Raw genomic sequence first — 21,985 nt, forward strand, 5'->3', positions numbered from 1 at the left:
CACACTATAACATGGCGTACAGACAAAAGCAGAAATGTGCATACGCAGAAAAAAATCCAGATGCATAAATCTGTGCATTCGCCAACTTCCATGTTCTTCCGCTCCATAAATCCCGGTCAGTGTGAAAAGTAACGCACATGCATGCGCCTGCTGCCACTCCCCAAACTCTTCCCAGAATTATGCCTCTCTGAATATGCAAATCAATATAAATAGCCCTACAGCTCAGCGTTCTGTGAAAAGGCAATGGCAAAAGCACGGGGGGAAATAGAAGAATTTCAGCGAATATCAAGTGAAGGCAAAGAAAAACGTACTATTTGGTTTAAACAGTGGTATAAACAACAAAAGGAAGTTCATTGAGTGACATTGTGTGTCGGAGAGACTTGAAAGCTCAAGTTCACAAAGTTGCACAGTGCCTGAAATAAAAAAGAAGTTGTCAGATATCAAAGTAGCTGTGAATAGGCGAGTTGTAGTCCACCGTCTGAGTGTCATATGAAAGCTCGTTAGGATACAGAGAAAAGAAAAAGAAAATATTAAGGACTCAGTGGGGAAAAAAGCTCGAAATATCAACTGTAATCTCGAAATTTCCATTTTAATCATGTCGTTTATTTTGTCATTAAAGTAGCCCATCATAAACTTCATCTTAAAATCATTTAATTTACTAGTTTCTCAAATCCCATCGGAACTAAAGTAGCATGTTAAATGCTTTGTTTTGTATGTGTTCTTCTATGTGCTCTGTGTATGTGAATCACTACATCCTTCTTAAACCGGCTTTCTCTTACTCCGACTAGACACAGAATCCATTACATTCATGATATTACAGCTCTCTGAATAATTTAAATACTGAGATGTATACTTGATATCATTTTTATTATGATAGGAATTAAAGCATGTTATTAAACACAGGAACACGGTGGTGCAGTGATTGTGCGTGACCTTCGATGAAATAATTTATTACTGTCTCTTTCAAACGTACTAACCTCCAATTCCTGTCCTTCCTTTTCTTTCTCCAAGTTCTCAATCGCCAGACAATCAGCTCTGTAATAGACATTAAGCCATCTGTAAGCTGAGAACGGCAATTCTTCAAAACTTTTAAGGAGCATTGAAATATCTTCATAGTACATGTTGTGAGACTTTCCCGGATACCACCAGTCGGAAACCACATATTTATAAAGTTAACACGTTTATTATTCATAAATAAACACAGTCCCAGAACACCACACAATGCACACAGCAATAATCACGCCAATTCAGTCCTTTCTCAGTCCTTAGCCGCCTTTACTCTCCTCCTGGGAGCTTTGTCTAACTCCCTCTCCCAACTCTGGCTTTTAGATTGCTGGAAGGTGGCGCCTTTTATTCCTGCGCGAATGTGCTCCAGGTGTCTAATGATGTCCATCCGGCAGCACCTCCTGGTGTGGCGGAAGTGCTACCCTTTGCCCCAGAAGCACTCCGGGCGTCCCTGGCAGGTTCCTCCGCCATCTTGCTAAGTGTGGCAGAAGTAACTATTTCCGAGTCCAACGAGGCTTGAGGGTGCCCCCTGGCGGTGGCCACGGGTCCCAACAGGCCAGAAGCTCTTTGTTCTTCTCCTGTGGTCCTCTCCTGCTCCAGGGCGGTAGCCCCCTCATGGCCCGGAAGCTATTCTTGCAACCTTCCGGTCCTTTTAGGTGTCCCTGCCGGGTCAGAACCCGAGTCATCTATGACAATGTTTAATTATTCTATCTATCTATCTATCTATCTATCTATCTATCTATCTATCTATCTATCTATCTATCTATCTATCTATCTATCTATCCAGTGTCGCGCCAGCACCAGCAAGAATACAGCATGAGGCAGGAACAACCCGTGCGGCTTCACATGTTCAATTTAATTATTAACAATATAGATTATTTAAATGAAGTTAAAGTTTTATCTGTATAATATAATAAACATATTTTGCTACATTTCATCTTAAAAATGATAACGTCATCATATGTAAATATATGTTTTATAAAGTGGTGCAGGTTGTGCAATATTATAACTGTATTTGAAGTTTACATTGAGGTAAAAGTACAAAGCGTTCTACAAGGAGTACTTGTTGGACTGATTGAGTGTATTTATAGTTCTTGGGATGAAACTATTTTTGAACGGCGAGGAAAGTCTCTGAAGCGTTTGCTGTATGAGAGCAGTTCAATAGACAGCATGGCTGAGGCAGCGTGTGCTTGATGCTGTATACCGATAATTCTCTTTCTGATCAGCTGCTGTACAGCTGTGATTCACACTCAGATATAGTGATATAAATACTCCGAGTAGTACAGTGAGAGTAATATGGAAAAAGATGATCGGCTGTGGGAACCCCTAACAGGAGCAGTTGAAAGAAGAAGAAGAAGGTGCAGTGAGAGTAATAACGCTAAAGCACCTATGGTATTTGGAATAGTTTGGCTATTCCGTGCTCCATTATATTTTTACAGGTTAATTACAATTAGATGCCTTAAACTAATAAACAATATGCGGTTAATTTCAGTGTATATGATGAAGCCGTGTCAGGGATGCGGATCTAAAAAAGAAAGGAAAACCACACTTGAACAAAAGCACTGCTTTGACGCTGGGTGCCCGCAGTTTGCAAAACCGAGTGGAGAACTTGCATACGCCAGGGTTTTAGCTACCGTGAAAATATGTGTGGCTTTACACCAAGTTTAGTTTTTATACATCGCGATTTGAGCATAGAGTACGCAATATTTTTGTGCTTATGCACCGTTTATACATGAGGCCCCAGGTCAGGATAACAAGGAATCCTTTAGAATGGACATGGATCTGATTTTTGGAAGGCTGCCTTGTCTAGCATTTTTTGCATAAACTAACCCTGCTCTGAGTTTCTTCTTAAATGTGGTGAACTCACATGTCACTAATTTTGTTACTACAGTTTTCTCCTGAAATAATGAAACAAACTCAGTTTAACTTGCCATTTGCTGATGAATCTCTCCTGTATGAGTTTTACGTGAAGATTACAGTGAATACCAATTGTGGAGGTTCTAACTACTGGAGTGACTGGAGTAAGCCAGTCTACTGGGGCAGCAACAAATCAGGTAAGTGTGTTTAATTACGCAGGTCATGATTTAGATGTATGACTTCAGTAAAGCAGATGACAGCCCACCTATGTGCACTTAGTGCCGCCAATCACCACACAATTGTAAGTTTATGGGTAAGACTGGTAAACCAGAAAGGAACTGTTGTTAACAGCCCTTTATGTGAAGAAATTCCTCAGTCATTATCTGAAATCAGCCTGCCTTCCCTTACCTTCTTACTCTGTGGTGTGTAAACCAGTTTCCAGAAAGAAAACCCAGAATGGCTTATCCTATTTTCATATAGACTGATGGCATAAAGAAATTAAACACTTATCCAACCGCTGTTTCCTGGCACTGATGTAAGCACTGTGTTTACTGGCAATTTCTACAGCAGTACAGGTAGCAGGTGTAAAAGCAGGAAAGAATATTAAGTCAAGTTAATTATTAAAAAGTATTGCCTTCAGCAATGGCAGTGATTAATTCAAATATTAGGTAAGGTTCCTGCTTTATTTTCCTTACCTTTCTGTGTTGAAGGGGGTTTCTGATCTTTAGTCTTATATCAAGGTAACTCAAGCACACATTTTTAGGAAAGAGAATAATGCAATTCATGGACCAACATAAGTATGATAGAAATATGAAAACTGTATATATGTCAACATAGAAGACAAGGGTGCATCACAAACAAGTAACATAGAAGACACTGTCTGTTTACTTGCTATTTAGAGTTCTACTTTACCTTGGCACAGATAAACAGTTTTACCAAAGCAACGCTTTATGGGTGATGCCTAATGTTGTGTGGTTGCTTTGTTGCTGCTCCAATTTCAAGTGGTGGATTCTTCATACATTGGAGTGGACTCTCTCTTTGCAGCGTGGCCCTTCATTTGTGGTGTGCTGTGCTCTTCTCAGGTAGGCTCTTTGCTCTGTCCTTCTTAACTTCAAAAGGAAAAGCATTTTCTCAGGAAAGCAGGTGGGGAACAATGTTCCCTCTAAGCTGAGCGCGTGAGCGATCGCTCACATGAATTCAGAGTGTCGCTCATACTTCCCGCACAATCGCTCATTCCGACGGCGTCGCTCGTACTTATTGGGAAAATTGGTGCTCATAAATTTTTGGCTTAAACAAAATGTCACTCATAAACAATGTTTTTTACTCACTATATGCTACTCCTTAGAGGGAACATTGGTGGGGAAGAAGCTGAATTTCTGAATCCCTGTTAGATCTGCCATCTTAGCAGGCCTTGTGTGCCACTAGAAGACATAGCAAAATGGGCAATGGCCACTTCGTCTTACACAAGTCTGAAATGATCTTTCGGATGATCCTGCTCTGGGGTCACATTTTGAAACATTTGCATGGATTTGAGCATCAAAGTAAGTGTACATGAAAAAATAATCCAATTTATAATAGTTGGTGTATGCACACAAACATTTTTCACATCATTTGCCATTAAAACAGTACTGGTTCCAGTTGTCTACTTTTATGTCATAAACTTCATTCTCTCCATTCTGAATAAGGTATAACATTTTCCTCAACCTCCACTACAAAGTACATGTACAACTAACATAAAAAAATGTCTAAGTTTTTGGTGGGTTATTTTTATGTGTATAACTTTGATTGAAATAACCATGCTAGTGCATTATATACTTTTATCAAACTTTTCATGACAATCTTTATCATGACATAGGTGGTTATGGCTGCTGTTGGAGATACTAAGGAGGACTACAATGTAACCGGTCCCGGTGGAGTGTCAGGTGCCATACCAAGCCTTCTCCAAGTGTCACCAGTGGCAGCAGTACTGCAGACGCAATGAGACACAATGACAGCCATCCACAAAGTGAGCCAGGAGCTCTGGGAAGTCAAGGGGGTACTAAAAGAAATGCCCGGGTCATTAAAATATCTTATTAGAAAATATACCTGTGCACTTGCTTGTTCATTACACAAATGAAGCATTATATCCTCACTCTGCCTCACAGTGGGAAAGGTAGCCACCTCAGTAGGTGGGCAGGGTGTAAAGTCACCTGGCTTCATATCAACAAGGTCTGGGGGTGGAAGATTATCATGCTGTGCAATGTTATGTAGTGCAGTGCACAATGCTTCAGACCTTCGTTGGCTAAAGAGCAGCTTTCCACCTGACAGATCCAGCCACTGCCACCTTCATTTGGAAAGTCCTATGGTATGCATCACAACTGAGCATGCAAGAGCATACATGGTATGTAGTGCCTCTACTCTGCACTTTGGGGGTTGGAGAAAGGCACAAGGAGCCATTATCACCTGGCACATGCAATGGCATGATAGATAGATAGATAGATAGATAGATAGATAGATAGATAGATAGATAGATAGATAGATAGATAGATAGATAGATAGATAGATAGATAGATAGATACTTTATTAATCCCAAGGGAAATTCACATAATCCAGCAGCAGTATACTGATAGAAAAAAAAAAAATAAAGAGTAATAAAAATGCATGTAAAAACAGACAATTGAAGAGTCGCATAGTGTGAGGGAAGAACGATCTCCTCAGTCTGTCAGTGGAGCAAGACAGTGACAAAAGTCTGTCACTGAAGCTACTCCTCTGCCTGGAAATGACACTGTTAAGTGGATGCAGTGGATTCTTCATGATTGACAGGAGTTGGCTTAGTGCCCGTCGCTCAGCTACAGATGTTAAACTGTCCAACTTTATTCCTACAATAAAGCCTGCCTTCCTAACAAGTTTGTCCAGGCATGAGACATCCTTCTTCTTTATGCTGCCTCCCCAGCACACCACCACGTAGAAGAGGGTGCTCGCCACAACCGTCTGGTAGAACATCTGCAGCATCTTATTGCAGATGTTGAAGGACGCCAACCTTCTAAGGAAGTATAGTCGACTCTTACCTTTCTTATACAGAGCATCAGTATTGGCAGTCCAGTCCAATTTATCATCCAGTTGCACTCCCAGGTATTTATAGGTCTGTACCCTATGCACACAGTCTTCTCTGATGATCATGGTGTCCATGAGGGGCCTGGACCTCCTAAAATCCAGCTCCAGTTCCTTGGTCTTGTTGGTGTGCAGGTGTAAGTGGTTTGAGTCGCACCATTTAACAAAGTCTTTGATTAGCTTCCTATACTCCTCCTCCTGCCCACTCCTGATGCAGCCCACGATAGATTGCTGCTACAATGAACAGTGTAGGCCAAGTGAAATGCTGACGGGTCAGCCGGTTTTCTTACCAACAAGCCAGGCATCATGTACATCAGCATCAGTAAGTCCTCTGCTAACACTACTTTGCCTCAAAGTAAATGAACCACAGGTTTAATCATAAACTGACCCAGGCAACCAAGCCACAACATGTGTCAGTCTCATATTGACATCGTAGATGACCTCTGTGTTAATGGAGATATCACTGCTTACTTGGTGCCCTTATTTCAATATGAGTACAGTCAATTCCCCAACTTTCACTAGGAAAACTGGAAACTGCTACAGATTCCTTTTATATGTTAGCCTGCACACCCACAACATATGGAAGTTGAGTATAGCGACTCATCATTCAGTTAATGGCTTCCAGCATTGCAGGCATGACAGAGCGGAAGCTTAGCTGAGATGTTCCTGACCTGTCGGGCAGCTCTCTCTGGTAGGTGCCTGTTGCCAGAAAGCCAAATCTTGTTGAAGCCTGAATATGAACAGAAAGAGTCCCATTTCAGACCGTCTGTCTTTCTAAATGTGAGCGCCTAATTTCAGAACGATGGCTCTTGGAAGGCTAAATCGGCTCAGTCATCATCATGGGCAAAAAAAAATCTTGCTGGTCCCAAAACGTTTGTTCCCTTCAAATATGACAAATTGCAATAGTTTTCAACTAGTGCCAGAGAAGCCAGTTGTGTCAAACCATTAGGCGATGGATAGGCTGTCAGGCATTAGAGTTAGAGCTTTCTGGACACAGGGAGTGAATCACACTGGAGATGGTACTTCATTCAGTTATTGACAACTAATGATAACACTGAAAAGTGACAACAGGAAAGTCAATATAAATTGACAAAAACCCAAATACGTTCTTCAGTGCCCTCCTTAAAGGCAACAAAGAAAGAGTCTACACATCATATTCATCACTTTTGAGTCTTACTATTTTTGTTATATGAAGAAGGCATGTTTTAATAATGGCTTGAAGATATGAAATATGCCCGTGAGTCGTCTTCTATTATTATTATTTCTAATTTTTTTCTGAAATCTTCTCATACAGCAGGGTCAGAGTCGCTGTAAACATACACAAGTTTTCTCTTTATAAATAACAACTTTTATGTGTCATATTTGTATATTTTGGGACTCTTTTTGTGTCTCGGTGTCCTTGTTGTGGTCATTTGATGCAAATCAAATTTTCTATGGTCATTTGTCCTGTCAATTTGCTGCACTCAGGACGCAGTAGAGTGGTTTTACCCATAGTATCTGGCAATGCTGACACAAAACATTCACGCCTGCAGCATGTCTTGCTGTGACCTTTGTCTTGTAATTAAGACCTCTTCAAAGTGTGCCTCAGAAACTCTGTGGGTCAAAGTTCACCTATTGAGCTGCTGCGTGTTTGGAAAGCAATTCCTTCAGCACACAAATTGCACTGCATTTTCAGTGCACTAAAAACAAACTGATAACTTGCTGTTAAAGTACACAACCTATAACAATAATTTGGTCATTAAGATCTTGTAGATGTGTCAGGGATTCAAGAGTTTAGCTTCATGATATATTTGAAAATAAACATCCTGAAGAAAGCATTATTCTCAATTTTTTCTGAAAAACTGATGTTGCAGTGCATTAACTTTGGTAAACACAAATGGATTGTAGACCAGTAACAATAGGACATTTTTTCAAAATGCTTCAAACATTTGTACAGCTTTCTTATATGAATATTTGTTTTGAAATAGAATCTGTTAGGATCTCCTCTGTAAAAATAATAGTGCCCATTAATTAACTGTATTTAAAAGTGCCTTATGTGGCCACAATCAAAGAAAATAACTATTTAAAAGTTGGAAACATATAAATGATCAGTTCCTCACAACCGCTAGCTGTCGTCTGCTTTACTGGAGTTCCGTGTTTTTATTATTAACGGACCAGCGATATGCTTCTGTATTGGGCCAGTGAATGTATAAATTAGCTGTTTATGTTTGACGCAGTATAACGCTACCTCTTCTTCTTCATTTCCCACAGAATCACTCCATCCCACAGAGGTTACTTCATTTTTCCATGGATATGTTTTCAGAGCCATAATTTGTCCAGTCATGGGCTCTGCAATCCTTTTGTTCCTTGTGTGTATGCTTGCACAGAATGAACGGTATGTCTCTCTCTAGCTTCACTAGCCGACGAGAAAAAGAGTGTGGCAACAGAGTGAACATATCTGCATAGGTCAATAATTGCACAGAGTCTAGGGTAATTCAACAGAAACCATTAATGGATAAGTGTGTGTTATTTCTTCACAATCATGGCGTTCAGTACTTTAATTTGCCACATAAAATTGTGTTCTGAAGGGAAGCATTTCTACAAATTTTAAAACTACCTTGTCTGTTCTCAAAGTTTACAGTGAGGCTGAAGGGTACAAACCTGAAAAAAGCTTTGACTTTTTAAATATGTCCATTTTTCAAGGAATGAATGTTATTGGTTATTAATCTGTTTGTTGAAATTGCACAAATATTATAAAACAGTATGCTCACATCACTTTAGGAAGGAATAAAGCAGAGAAACAATTTGTGAGATTCAGCCATTTTAAAAGAAAACTGCATCTCATGTCACCAATTGTCACTCCCTTCACGGCATTGTGTGAAAGGCAAGCAATGGGTGGCAGCCCAGCATTGGACCAACTTGCAGACACGCACCAATGCACAATTCCATTCTTGCTAACCTGGAATCATAATTTCAGATTATCTTTGTGGCTTTATATATTATGTTAGAAGGAACATAACATTAAGCATGGGAGAACATGCAAACTGCCCACAGATAACAAATCCTTAATGATGGATCTGTGAAGCAGCACCAGTAGATTGTTCTGCCGTGCTGTCCTCCATAAGTGCTACTCATCTATGCATTATTCACTTTGCTAGTAAACAACATTGCCATTAATAACTACTATACTGTGGCTCTACATTCCAGCCTTCTTCACTTGCATCTGCAGTGGAAAGACTCACCTTAAACATGTTTGGAAATGCTGTTGGCTTCAATTATGGGTGATGTGGCTGCAAATACTTGTTCATGGAAAAATGAGCGCTAAAAACTCACAGGTTCGTTCTCAGTTGGTCTTCCATTCAAGTTTTCATATACTACTGAAGTATCACAAGCCACAACATTAAGGTATAGTAGGTACCATAAGGTGCTCAATGAAAACTGTAAACACTCTGTTTTGTAAGTTTTTGTTTGCATCTGGAATTCTGTACATTTTCACTCCTTTTTCTGAAAAGACTAAATTTCCCTAAACAGCTTCAGATTTGTGTTTATTTGTGTGATTTGAGCCGATCAGTTTCCTTATTTAAGTCTGCACTCCACACGTGATGGCAGCTGTAAGCAGACAACTGAACAGCAAATTCTCACCTCAAGGAACATATTTCCAAAAGTCTGTGATAAAATAATTATTTCCTTTTGGAAGTCAGGTTTCCTTAAATCAAATCCTCTACAGCTTCAAGGTGGACATATTTGGTAAGTTGTAAGGCTTTTTCATTCACCTACAGACCAAGGTACCCTTCAGCCCCATTGTAAACTGCAGGAACAGATAAGGTATTTTTAAAAGTGATAAAACTTCTTCTCTTTAGAACATAATTACATGTAGCAAATTAATATATATCATGATTGTGAAGAAATAGTAAAATTTACTCTTTAGTTAGTGGACCCTCAAACTTCACTCAAAAGTCATCCCATCTGGGATCTGAATCTTTGATGATGTGGCCATTGTTTCTTCTCTGGCTCAAATTTCTTTTCTTTTTATTTATTTATTTTATTGTCTTAGATGTACTCTTCTGTAATTTATGTTATTGAACGTGTTTATATTTACTTTATATTTGTATTTTGTTATTGAGTATTGTTTTGTTTATGTATTATTTTGAGTGTTAATTGACCTTGCTTATTGTATAATGAGCCCAAACCTCCAGTTGTGTTTAAGAGCCTAGCAAGCCATAAGCTTGTTAATGTTAGTTTGTCTCATCTCTGTATCCCACTTTTTAATATGTTTTTACTTTGATATTCTTGTTGTTGACTTTCTTTAAGATTTTCCTTCATGGTTTATGGACTTGGCCTTGTTGTTTAAAGGATGCCTTTTTATCATACTGTTTTGCTTCTCGTTTGCCCTTGTTCTGTTAAAGGAATTTCTTGCTTTGATTAACTCTTTAATTACTAGGTCTATTTGCTTCGCTCACCAACCGCATGGCCAGCCACTTCGCGTCTCAGCTGCTCGCGTTGTGAAGAGGGGGGCTGAACGCACCCCAAGGAGACGCGGTCGCTCCTCCGAAACTCCCTCTTAAATGGTGATACAATGGGAAACAAATACAGTTTTTTTACCTCCTCTTTGCTCGATCAGCTGCTGGCTTGCTGATCTGCATCTCGCTTGGCACACTTCTGTCATATCACCTATGTCCATATATTCAATCTCTTTTTGCTTTTACCTTTTCATCAATATCGCATTGGATTTTGATTCTGTGTTTGGAATTACATCGTGACAACACAACATATAACTGCCCGTGAGTGAATATCATTTCTTTCTCTCTTCAAGAAATGTGTCTGACAATAGCATTCACACAAATGAGAAATGATTTCTCTTGCGGGATTTCACTTTCACCAAACAACAAATCTTTTAATTCTCGCAGATACGCCTCTACATTGGGAAGAAACAATACTTTTTTTTCCCTAGTGGCAACACAAATTAGACGATTTACAAGTGTCCGACTTAAAGTTTAGATCTGAACAATAAATTTGATCTCTTTTCACTTTTCGTTATTTCTCCGAGTAATAATTTCTGTTTGTTTCCGGTAATGCAATCTTTACTATCATTTTTTGAGACTTTTGAATTTTAGTACTTTCGTTATCCCTAACCTGCTCTGCATGTGTACCACGCCAACGTTTTTGAATTCTTTACGATGTTCTACTTTGTCATCTACTGTTTGTTTTATTTCCGGCCCCAGGCGTGGTGAAAACCTTTGGCAAAAGACTCAACTTGCGGGACGAGAAAAATCACGTCTTGTCTTCTAGATAGATAGATAGATACTTTATTAATCCCAAGGGGAAATTCACACCTTCCCACCTTCCAAGATTTTTTTTATAATAGAGAGATAAGTAACTCTGTTTCATTATTCTGAGTCAGGGTTTTTTATGGTTCTCCTCTCCCTTTGACATTTCAGCTTTGCTCCAGTTTGGCCAGTGCAGACTTTCAAGGTCGAGCCAGGCTGATTTGTTTGGTAAACCTTGAAGGAGCACTAGTTTTTGAATTGAAGCCTCTTCTTCCAGTTTTGAGGGATGGTAAATTTTAAGAGAATCTGAGTCAATGCAGCAGGGAGTAAAAATAGTAATATATGTATGCCAGTCAAATAGTACTAAAAAGAGCGAGTAGTTTTTAGTCGGACAAACATAATAGAACAAGAACTGAAATATGCCAAGCCATAAGCCCAAACAGCCTGAAGAAGTTCTGAGGGACTGCCTGCAGGACACAGACAGGGATTTTGTTACAACTGTCTTGATTTTTTGTCAGTTTAATTTTATGTAAATCTTGCCACTTTCCTCCTCTCTTTGTTCTTTGTCCATATATTTATTTGTCATTTTACCTTGGCCCTTTTCCCTTTAATTATGTGTTTAGGACTCAAGCATAACCTAAAAGTTCTAAATATTCCACCTGATAGCCTCAGCTCTCTTCTGAAGCACTAGCTAACATTGCCTTGCTGTTGTTGTTTAGCTTCCCTTTAGTGCTTCCCTATGTTTGTGAGCGCATATCGTTTTGTAGTAAAGATCATGTCTGAGTCCAGTGCCATGCCTCTAGGAGGAAACAAATTTCAAAATCCATTACCCTGGGCATGTGGCTCATGATGAGTCTCCAGGCAGATTCTTGGCTTGGTGCTACCGCAGACCCCAAGTGTGTAGTGTGAGGTGGAGTCGGAGTCATGTGAATGTGCTAGCAGGGAAATAAGATAAGGAAGTGCAAGGAAGGAGCTGCGGTAGGTCAGGCAACAGCAGAAGCAATGAGGCAGACATTTTCAGCAGGAGAATAACTCTAAAGAAGCTATCCTCCTTGCTTCCTACCCTAAAAAAAACTTTAAAACTCACAAAAAATGCATTTTAGTGAGTATTACATTTTGCAATTGTGAAATCATATGGAAAATAAATTGTATGATCACTTTTGTGGAATTGTATATGTTTTGTTGGGTTTTGCAATGCACTTTCACCCTGGTCAATAGCCCATTACCTTCAATCAGTGGTTTCTTCAGGCTTCACCCAGGCATGGCCGTCATTGTAGCCCAATCAAAGATGTCTCCATTCCACCTCTGACTGACCTAACTGTGAAAGGAACACAGTTCCCAGTCTATGGCAGTAGTCTAAAGCCATCTTTGTGTTTATTGGCTTTGCTTCTGGTTTGTTGACTTGATTTTCACGATTTTTGGATTCCTGTGTTTTTCCTTTTTGCTATTTTCCATAATACAGAAATGTTGTTTTTTCTTTGTTTATTTGGTATTTAATTTTTATTTGCTGCTTTGCTATTTCGGAATTTGGTTTTAAATTGTTTGCCTTTCTTTTGAACTTTGAGTTTTGTTGGAATGAATTAATTTAATTTAATCAATTCAATTGAATATATATAGTAAGTCTTGTTATTCGGACTAGGGGTTTGATGGTTCCCATGTCGTTTTTGTGCATTTTGTAAGCCTCAGGTGTTTTTGAATGTGTAGCCCCCTGACATTTTGCATTGTACTCAGACCTTTCTTTTGAGTTTTTGAGGTCTAATTTGGCAGCAGTACTTCCTGACTCCCTGACTTCCTCTTTTGCTTGTATGATGAAGCGCAACGTGTGATCACCACATGTCTGCATCAATGCAGTGCTATTTAAATTGCCATTTTGCTAATCCCGGTATCCAAGATTTCAATTCAAACAAAACAAACAAACAACAAAAACATGTGCCTGTTATTAGTGGTTTTATTGTCTTCATGGCATATAACATTGCATGTTAAAGATGAAGGGTTTTGGATACCATTTAGGCTTCTGAATTCCTTGGCATGTGTCAGAATGTAGTAAAAGATGAAGAGATTTTGTAAATGTTTTGGGTTTTGGTATTTTGTCAGCCTCCTGGTTTTGACCTTTGTCCATTTTTAACTATGGCCTTTTTGTCTTTTTTGCTCAGGTCATGTGTTAATTTAAATTCTTTTCTCAATTTTTCCTAGTATGAGAGAATACTTGGTTTTGATAGTTGGTATTCATACCCCAGCCCCCATGTTGATTAACTACAATGGTCGCATTATGTTTACAGTCCATTATGTGAATGTATGAGACAAAGTACTCTAAAGTTAGCAATATTGCATTTTATGAATAATATTTTCAAAGAAAATACCGTGCTATCAGAATTTTAACAAAAGTTGTTGGGCCCATAATTCTTATTATGAAATGTAACACTTAAAATAAATGTTATTCTTCATATATCAAACTACAAGTAGGATAAGGAAATATATGCAATGACGTATCCTCACAACAAGAGACATTTGCATTAGTGAAACTAGCGTCTTGCGACTCTTAGCCCATCACCAGGTGTACTATAAGTTGAAAAAGCCTCTTAAAATATCTGGATATTTTCTTCTGAGCGCTCGGATCCCTCATCAGTTTTTCACTCTGTGGAGTCTCCACGTTGGTTGAGTGGGTCTTCTCCTGGGGTTCCATTATTTTGCTGCATGCCTGATGTGTTGAGTGCATGAGTGGGGATTGTGATGGACTGGTGTAGAAATTTACAACATCATACTGCTCGAGAAAATGGATGTGTGGATATGTCACTACCATGTTTGTATTTCTTTATTTAATAGTGTCTCCTCCAGCATACGTTTTTGTCAGATGAAGCTGGTGCTGTCACACTCTGTTTCTGTTTCATCACTGGGAAAAATCATACTTGTATACAATAGAACGTACATTGATTTGCTACATATGTCACCCTCTATATCTTCCAGATTAAGAATCATTCTGGTACCAGTCATTCCGAATCCAGGAAAGAACTTTGAGGACCTGTTTGGTCCATACAATGGCAATTTTCAGGTAAGTCAAGTGGGTTATTAAGTTCTTTAGCTTCATTTCTCTACTTTAAGTTCAGTGTTTATTTCACCATGTGCATGTAACAAGGATATGTTAATTATTTTTTGCCATCTCTTTCTATCTGTAAAAGTTATAGACATACTATTCACCCAAAATAGCATATAATACAAGCACACAAGACCATCCCCAATAAACGGCATACTGTGCAAAGTAATGACATGTAGAAGCATGGATGGCAAAAAGCATCTGCATTGGTGGGTTTCAGGGTGAGGAGCAGGGGTACACACCAGTGGCGTAGCTCAAGTTCGTGCCGCTCGGAGCGGTGCTTCAATTTGCCACCCTTCAACATAGCTGAATATGTTAACCTATTTACATAGAAAATTAAAATGATGTATAGAGAAAAATTAAGATAATTTTTTCATACATTTATTCATATATAGAGAAACAGCAATAATTATTGACATATAATTATTTATAAGCATCAATTAGACAAGAATATAGTATAGACACACTGATAAGCCGTGTTCTAATTATTAGTTTAATATAATTACACTGCAAAAGCCAAACCAGTGTAGTGTACAAGTGATAAGTGGGATGTTTTCTGCTCTGAGCAAGAACGCATTCAGATTGATAACGAAATTGAATTATAAATTGTAAATTAGTTGTTTATCTTCTTAGAAACTATTATCGGTGTAATGTTTATGTTTATTTTTGTTATTGCCTCATAAATTTCAACTGCTGTGTCTGAAGCCGTCACAGAAGGGCAGTCTGAAAATTATTTTTGAAGTATTTGTGGATAAAAATCAGAGAATTTTACTTTTTTCATTTATGAGTAATATGCTGCTTACACACAAATTGAACTGAGCTTTTTGGCCAATAATGCTGCCCCCAAAAATGTGCCACCCAGGGTGGACTGCCCCCTCTGCCCACCTCTAGCTTCACCACTGGTACACACACATGCACACCTTACTACCGGAAAGAGTAGACAGTAATGTCATAAACATAATTAGAATTCATTTTAGATTAGAAAATGATGAACTAGAAAATTAGAAAACCAAGGAAGTACAAGGCATCATTTTTGATTTTAATATTGATATGAATCACAATTAGCTAAGGCATGAAAGCAGAACTGCCGTATCATATTGTGGACTTGAATAAATACCAACAAGAAACAGCAAAAGTCACTAATTACTTTTACTCACATACAGTCAGTGTACCTTCTTCAGTTGTTCTCTTTCTTCCTGCCATACTTTCAACAAAACAGACTCAGCAGGCACTACAAAAATTGCCAACTGGTTTGTGGTGCTTCAGCAGCTTAGCTATATCTTATGAAATGCATTTTTTCCCGTGTCATTCGTATATTTCTTACTACGTGTGCAGAATATAAAGCTAAATGTTGATTGCTATCCCAGACTTAATAACCACATGCAGATGGCCAATGGTACTGGTTTGTTAAAAAAAAATCTAAAGTTTTGAGTTCACAAAAATATGCACTGCAGTCCAGTCAGTAAAGTTCAGATTCAGTTTCATGTGAACACAGTCAAGTGAAATTCATTTTTTGCATTCCAGCATGCAATACGTGCCACTTTCCAGTAGCACCAAAGCATTACTCCAAACTAGCAAACAACTAAGGCTAAAATGTTTACCCTTAAAAAGTTTAGTCTTAAAAAAAAAGCTTATGATGTGATGTGTGCTAAGAAAGCAAAAATAAAATGTGGCTAACAGCAACCCCATTGAAGTTATCAGGGTTTGTTTCATTCTTAAGGGAAACTGCATAGGCAAAGGGATCGAGGAGGTAACATGGCAAAGCAGCTGAGTGTGAAGCAAACTGCAAACGTTAATCATGTCTCCCTGCCCGATTCCACAGTCCACATTTAGCAGTCATTGAATTGATAAATATTATTCACACAGTCACAATGCTTTTCGAGAATTATGACACAGGCTGCTTTAGGCTATTTTGAACCTGTTTTCTGTATTTTGAATTTGCAAAACTTGTTCAGTATCACTGAAATGTGTACCAGTATATATATGCGTCAATAAAGTCCTATGTTATGGCACTAGTATTTGAAGTAGTTGATTCTGAGTATGATTTTAAGGTTTATTTGTGCCTGCATTTCCATGGAGTTTCTAGAAGTATTGATTGCATTTCTGCACCGTAATAGCACCACTTCAATCATGTTCTGTCAAGAGATGTTTCTGCTTACTCCTCTCAGGACTTCTCAGCGGCCTAAAAAAGTGAAGGCACTGTTGTGCACTGTTCAGTGTGCCGTAAGTGTGTTGACGCTAAGCCTTTGGTGCGCTGTATCTCAAAAGAACTAAAAAAACTGACAATGTCCAGTGTAGATCCACCGACTCTGGCCAACTCTCATTGTGTCTCCTGAAGTCCACAACAGATGCTCCTGTGGTGGTAATATTTAGGGTCAAGGCGTTATGGGATATCACAACTTTCCTATATGGAATTGTCCTGCTGTTGTCAATCAGTGTAGACCTATAAGCAAATTGGATTTGTGACTCTTGTTTTATTGGTAGTAGAGAAAAACTGCAAAGAAAACTGTTCAAAATGAGTGTGGTTATGGCTTATTTACCTCATTTTTACAGCTTTGGTGTTCTTGATCAATCAATCAATCAATCAACATTTATTTATATAGCACATATTCATACAAAAAAATGTAGCTCAAAGTGCTTTACAAAATGAATAGAAAAATAGAAGACACAATAAAAAATAAACATAAGTCAACATTAATTAACATAGAATAAGTAAGGTCCGATGGCCAGGGTGGACAGAAAAAACAAAAAAAACTCCAAAAGCTGGAGAAAAAAAATAAAATCTGTCCCCTCTGGGCAATCTACCTAACAAAAATCAAACAGTCCTCTTTGTATTTAGGGTTCTCATGGAAGGATTTGATGATGATGGTCACGTAGACTTCTGGCTTTCAGTCCATCAATGTTGGTGCATCATGATGCTTTGAGTAGGTGGTGGTGGCGCAGGCCGCCACCACAAAGAAACCGGAAAAAGAAACAGAAGAGAGAGTTGGGGTCAGTATGGATTTTAGAGCCACTATGAATAGTTATTATGATGAATTGAACATACAGAGTATCAGTATTAAGTTAAAGTGAAGTTATGAGAAGGCCATGTTAAAGTAATGTGTTTTCAGCAGTGTTTTAAAGTGCTCTCTCTCTCTCTCTATATATATATATATATATATATATATATATATATATATATATTGATATCTAGATTAAAATAAAATGGGGGTGTCAGAACCAGAAAACAGGAAGCAAATTGCATTAAAGACAGCTGTGTAGTCAATAAATAAAATCTCAACATACTGTAACTAGCCTGTCAAGGTGTGCAAGTTCAATGTCAAGGGCAGGAAAAACGGCATCATCTACAGGCCTGTTAACTGATTGATACATGCTGGAAATTTATTATGGCTGAAATTTTTTTTTTCTAGTATTCATAAAAATATGGAATTGTTTTTTTTTTCAAATTTGTTTATCTAGGTTAACATCTATACTGGGGTAGTGTAAATGGAATTTTGCTTGTTAGATGTCCCTTAGTGTTAAGGTCAATATAAAGCCACGATTGCCCTAAGAAATAGTAAAGACCAGGAGATGAGAGTACAGTGAAGGATACGGCAATATCTAATTTGAGGGTTAGGCAAAAGAGTCAAAACACCAGAAGAAAAATTGAGAATAAGTGACCAAACCAAAACATAAAACGATAATCAATGAGCAAAGCAAGCAAAGAAACTCATGTTAAAGTCTACAGTCCAAAGTAAGGATGCCTGGATGAAGAAAAGTGCTAAGTGCTACACATGGGCTAAAGGAAAGTAAGTTATAAATAAAAGATGGCAGACTTTCTCCTACCAGAAGCAACTTCTAAAAATGATTTAGAGGTTTATGTTGATAAAACATTTTATTATCTAAGCAATGTGCAGAAGCTATTAAAAGACAAAATGTTAGGTTATATTGTTGAATATAAATTGAGGAGTGCTATGCTCATACTATATAAAGCATGTGAGACCATATCTGGAATCTGGTGTGCAGTTTTGGTCACCATGCTACAAAAATGACATAGCAGCACCTGAAGCTGTGCAGAGGAGAGCAACCAAGTGCACCCCACAAGTTAAGGACATTTAATACTTTGAAATCTGTTTAGACTTGAGTAGAGGAGACTGCAGGAGGACCTAATCCAGGTCTTCAATATTCTCAAAGGCATTGATAAAGTAGAATTCTTTCAACTAATAATGTTAAAAATGAATGTTTTAAAAGTTTGATGAAGACCAAAATAAACCTTTGTTAAACCACGAGGACTGCTTGAGGTCATGTATGTTAGGTAGAATGCCTAGTGGAGGCTGGGTGGTCTCATGGCCTTGGAACCCCTGCAGATTTTATTTTTTCTCCAGCCCTCTGGAGTTGTTTTTTTTTGTTTTCTTCCTGCCCTCCCTGGCCATCGGACCTTACTTTATTCTTTGTTAATTAGTATTGCCTAATTTTTATATATTTTTTTTTCATTTTTTCCTTCTTCATCTTGTAAATTTTGAGCTATATCATTTGTATGAAAACGTGCTATATAAATAAATGTTGTTGTTGTCTTGCTACATAAGAGTAAATGAGTAACAGACATATTATTGTAGTGCCTAAACTAAAGTGTTGCTAGAGAATGAGTTTATTCTTTTGTATTTTTAATAATTAATTTGACATATGCTCTATTAATCGATCATTCTATATTGTTTTATTGGCTTTGTCTGTTTGCCTTCTGGACAACCACATTCATTCATTTTCTAAACTTACATGTTTCACCTCAACGGTGAAGGTGAAGGAAAAGAACATTACCTAAATAAAATACTATTAAAAAGGTCACAGATTGCCAAACAGATCAAAGCATGTTATATGTCATTGTCTACTTTTTGCCATCTTCCCAGGAGTGGATGCACATTTCCAAGGACGTTGTGGAGGGTTTTAAACCCAACTATACAGAGCCAGTATGGCCAGTGATGGAAAGGATGGAGAGTTCTCATGAAATGTCTCCTGAGAATAGAAGAACATGCAATGAGTCCCAAGGGTCTGACTGCGTACTCCTGATAGACAATGATGAAGATGATAGTATGTCGACTTCAAGCAGTTCAACAAGCTCCACTCTGCCTGCTCCTCCTTATGATGATCCTCTTTTTGGGGATAAAGAGTCAATGTAACTAGACACCTACCTTAATGCTCAATGTCAGCCTACAGCCTAGTAGCTAGTCATATAAATGTAAGTAGTACTGTGATAAGTGTGAAAAAAATCTGTTAAAATCCATATAAAGTGCTTTATTAGTGCAAAAACAAAATGAACGTTTAAGGCAAGTTTCCGAGATAAAGAGTGTAATAAGCTTTTCTGCTCTGTGATTAGCTAAGAATTGTGAAGGTAATTTGCCTTTGTCATTTAAATGTTAAAAAATGTGTCATTTTTAAAACATTATTTTGTAAGAGAATTTATGTACTAATATAACCAATGCTAAATGTAATGTGAAAAACAGCAAGTGGTGAGACTTCTGTGGTTATTTGTTTATTCATCTATTACTAACTTACTTAAGAAAATTACATTTTTCAGCATCGACAATTGAAATGCAGACTCCAAAGTGTTTCATGCGAGAGTCCACATAAGTGTTCACTCATTTAGTCTCACACTGGGTCAGCGTCAAGTCTTTGTGTGACTAATGGCACGTCTTTGGACTATGGGAGGAAATCTACATGAATACAAAGACAATATGTCAATGAAAGCTGTGTAATGCTAACAATCTGACTATCCAACCATCCAAGTATCCATTCTTTTTTTCCACTACAGCGTTAACAAGGAGACAGAGTTTAGGCTGGTAGCATCAGCAGAGACCAGCTCTGGACAGGACATTTGGTAGGCATACTCGCTCACTCATAATTTTGGGATATAGGGAAGAAACCAAAGTAACTGGAGAAAAAGTGTTTAAACTTGGGGAGAACATTTAAAATTTACACAGACAGTGAAAAAGCTAGGAAGTGGACCCAGGTCCTTTGAACTCAGAGGTGGCAACATTAAATATTCTGCCACTGTGCCACCCGATCTACTTATAATAAAGTATGGTGCTCATTCCTGTACACCCGAATAACAAAAAAAAAACATCTTTGAAGATGTATGGATAGAGGATACATGTATGGATTTATTCTGATGAGTATAATGTTAAAATAATCATTATAAGATAAATACATAGACAACATATTATAAATCTGGGTTCTTCCTTGGTGTACCTCAGTTCTTCATGCGGATCTCATGACTTGCCTCATCCAGGACGGTACCTCCTTAGATATCTGGCAAGAAAGACTAAGGAAGACTAGAAATGCAGTAACGAACAACCAAGCAGCATACTCTTTTTCAAAGGTTGCACACAAAGAGAAGGTCTAAAAAAGCCTAGCTGTGTTTAAATATACAGTCTTAGGTCTATATCTTGGACAGTTCTTATCAAAATAAACAAAATTCCTTCAAAATTGTCAGGTTTTGCTATGGCATACAAGACCATCAATGTGAAAGCCAGGCACGACTCACTGTTTCTGTCCATAGTGGTGCAGATATCCCAGTTTATTTCTGGTAAGCTTTTTGAATTTATACTAAAGTGCTGCCCTCACATTGACCATATTACGTAATAGATGTGATTCAGAAAAGGAAGAAGAGGATTGTGAATACATCGTTACACATCTCTTTATTAAATATAAACCTGTAATGATTTTATGTGTTTGTGCCATAGACTACAGCAGTGATCTGGAACCTGTAAGACTGCAGCATGAAATTGCATTGCTGATTTATTGTATGACCAAAAGTAATTTGGTGAACCTATCTGCAATCTGACACATCTTTGTGAGCAGTGCGGGGCTGTTCTCGTAAAGTCTGTTCATAAAAAGTATAATATGAAGAGCTAGGAATCATACATCATGCAGGCCCACATAATTCTTAATTTTTTTTCCATAATAATGATGAATTTGTACCTTATGTATATTTTTAATCTTTATGTTAAAGTTGTTTAATGTAATATTTTTGAATGAATTAATAAAATATATTCAAAATTTCTAAATTTATGCTTATTATCATGAATTCTCATGCTGTTGGATAACTGTTATTAGGGTCTGGAAGAGTCAGGTAATTTATCAAAGGTTGGTATAAAAGTGATCTGTGGTATCTGAGGTGACTTTGCCCAGGCTGGTGGTAACACGGTCCGCCTCACATTGCAAGCAATCTTTGCTTCCATTTGGTAAATGGGTGTGGAAAACAGGACTTGCCATCTACAGTATATCTGGAAAGAGAAGGGTGACTGCCTAGAATGTGGCAACTACAGGGGGATAACACTGCTCTCGGTGCCGGGTAAGGTCCTTGCAAGGGTCATCCTCCATAGGATCCATGATTACTTGCTCACCTACCATCTACCGAAGCAGCCTGGTTTTATGACTAAGACATTTACCATTGAACACATTCTGGCACTGAGAGTTCGCATGGAGCGCAAACGTCAATATCAAGTTTCTTTGCAGCCTTTGTTGATTTTCATAAAGCATTCAACTCAGTTGATTGAGCTGCCCTGTGGGACACCCTGACACTTCACAGGATCCCTCCAAAGTTGCTGGATATCATGGCCGGCCTGTACACTGGTACTGTGAGTGCTATGCAGAGTGGAGGCAGAACCCCACCATAGGTGAGGGTAAAAACGTAGACTGACTGTTAGATTAAGAGCTTTGC

The 21,985-nt window shown here is 38.2% G+C and overlaps 1 protein-coding gene across 1 annotated transcript in view; it reads left to right on the forward strand.

The window, feature by feature from the left end:
- The window catches only part of LOC120537346 (cytokine receptor common subunit gamma-like), a 43,187-nt gene extending 22,771 nt beyond the window's left edge, over positions 1-20,416 (forward strand). The window contains exons 5-8 of the mRNA XM_039766232.1: positions 2,897-3,059; positions 8,203-8,326; positions 14,163-14,247; positions 19,173-20,416. Coding sequence (XP_039622166.1) covers positions 2,897-3,059; positions 8,203-8,326; positions 14,163-14,247; positions 19,173-19,442 — 642 coding nt within the window. The 3' untranslated portion in view covers positions 19,443-20,416. The remainder of the gene's footprint in view (positions 1-2,896; positions 3,060-8,202; positions 8,327-14,162; positions 14,248-19,172) is intronic.
- The last annotated feature ends 1,569 nt before the right edge of the window (positions 20,417-21,985 follow it).

Source organism: Polypterus senegalus, chromosome 10 (assembly GCF_016835505.1).
Source record: "Polypterus senegalus isolate Bchr_013 chromosome 10, ASM1683550v1, whole genome shotgun sequence".
In the NCBI taxonomy this organism is placed as follows: domain Eukaryota; kingdom Metazoa; phylum Chordata; class Cladistia; order Polypteriformes; family Polypteridae; genus Polypterus; species Polypterus senegalus.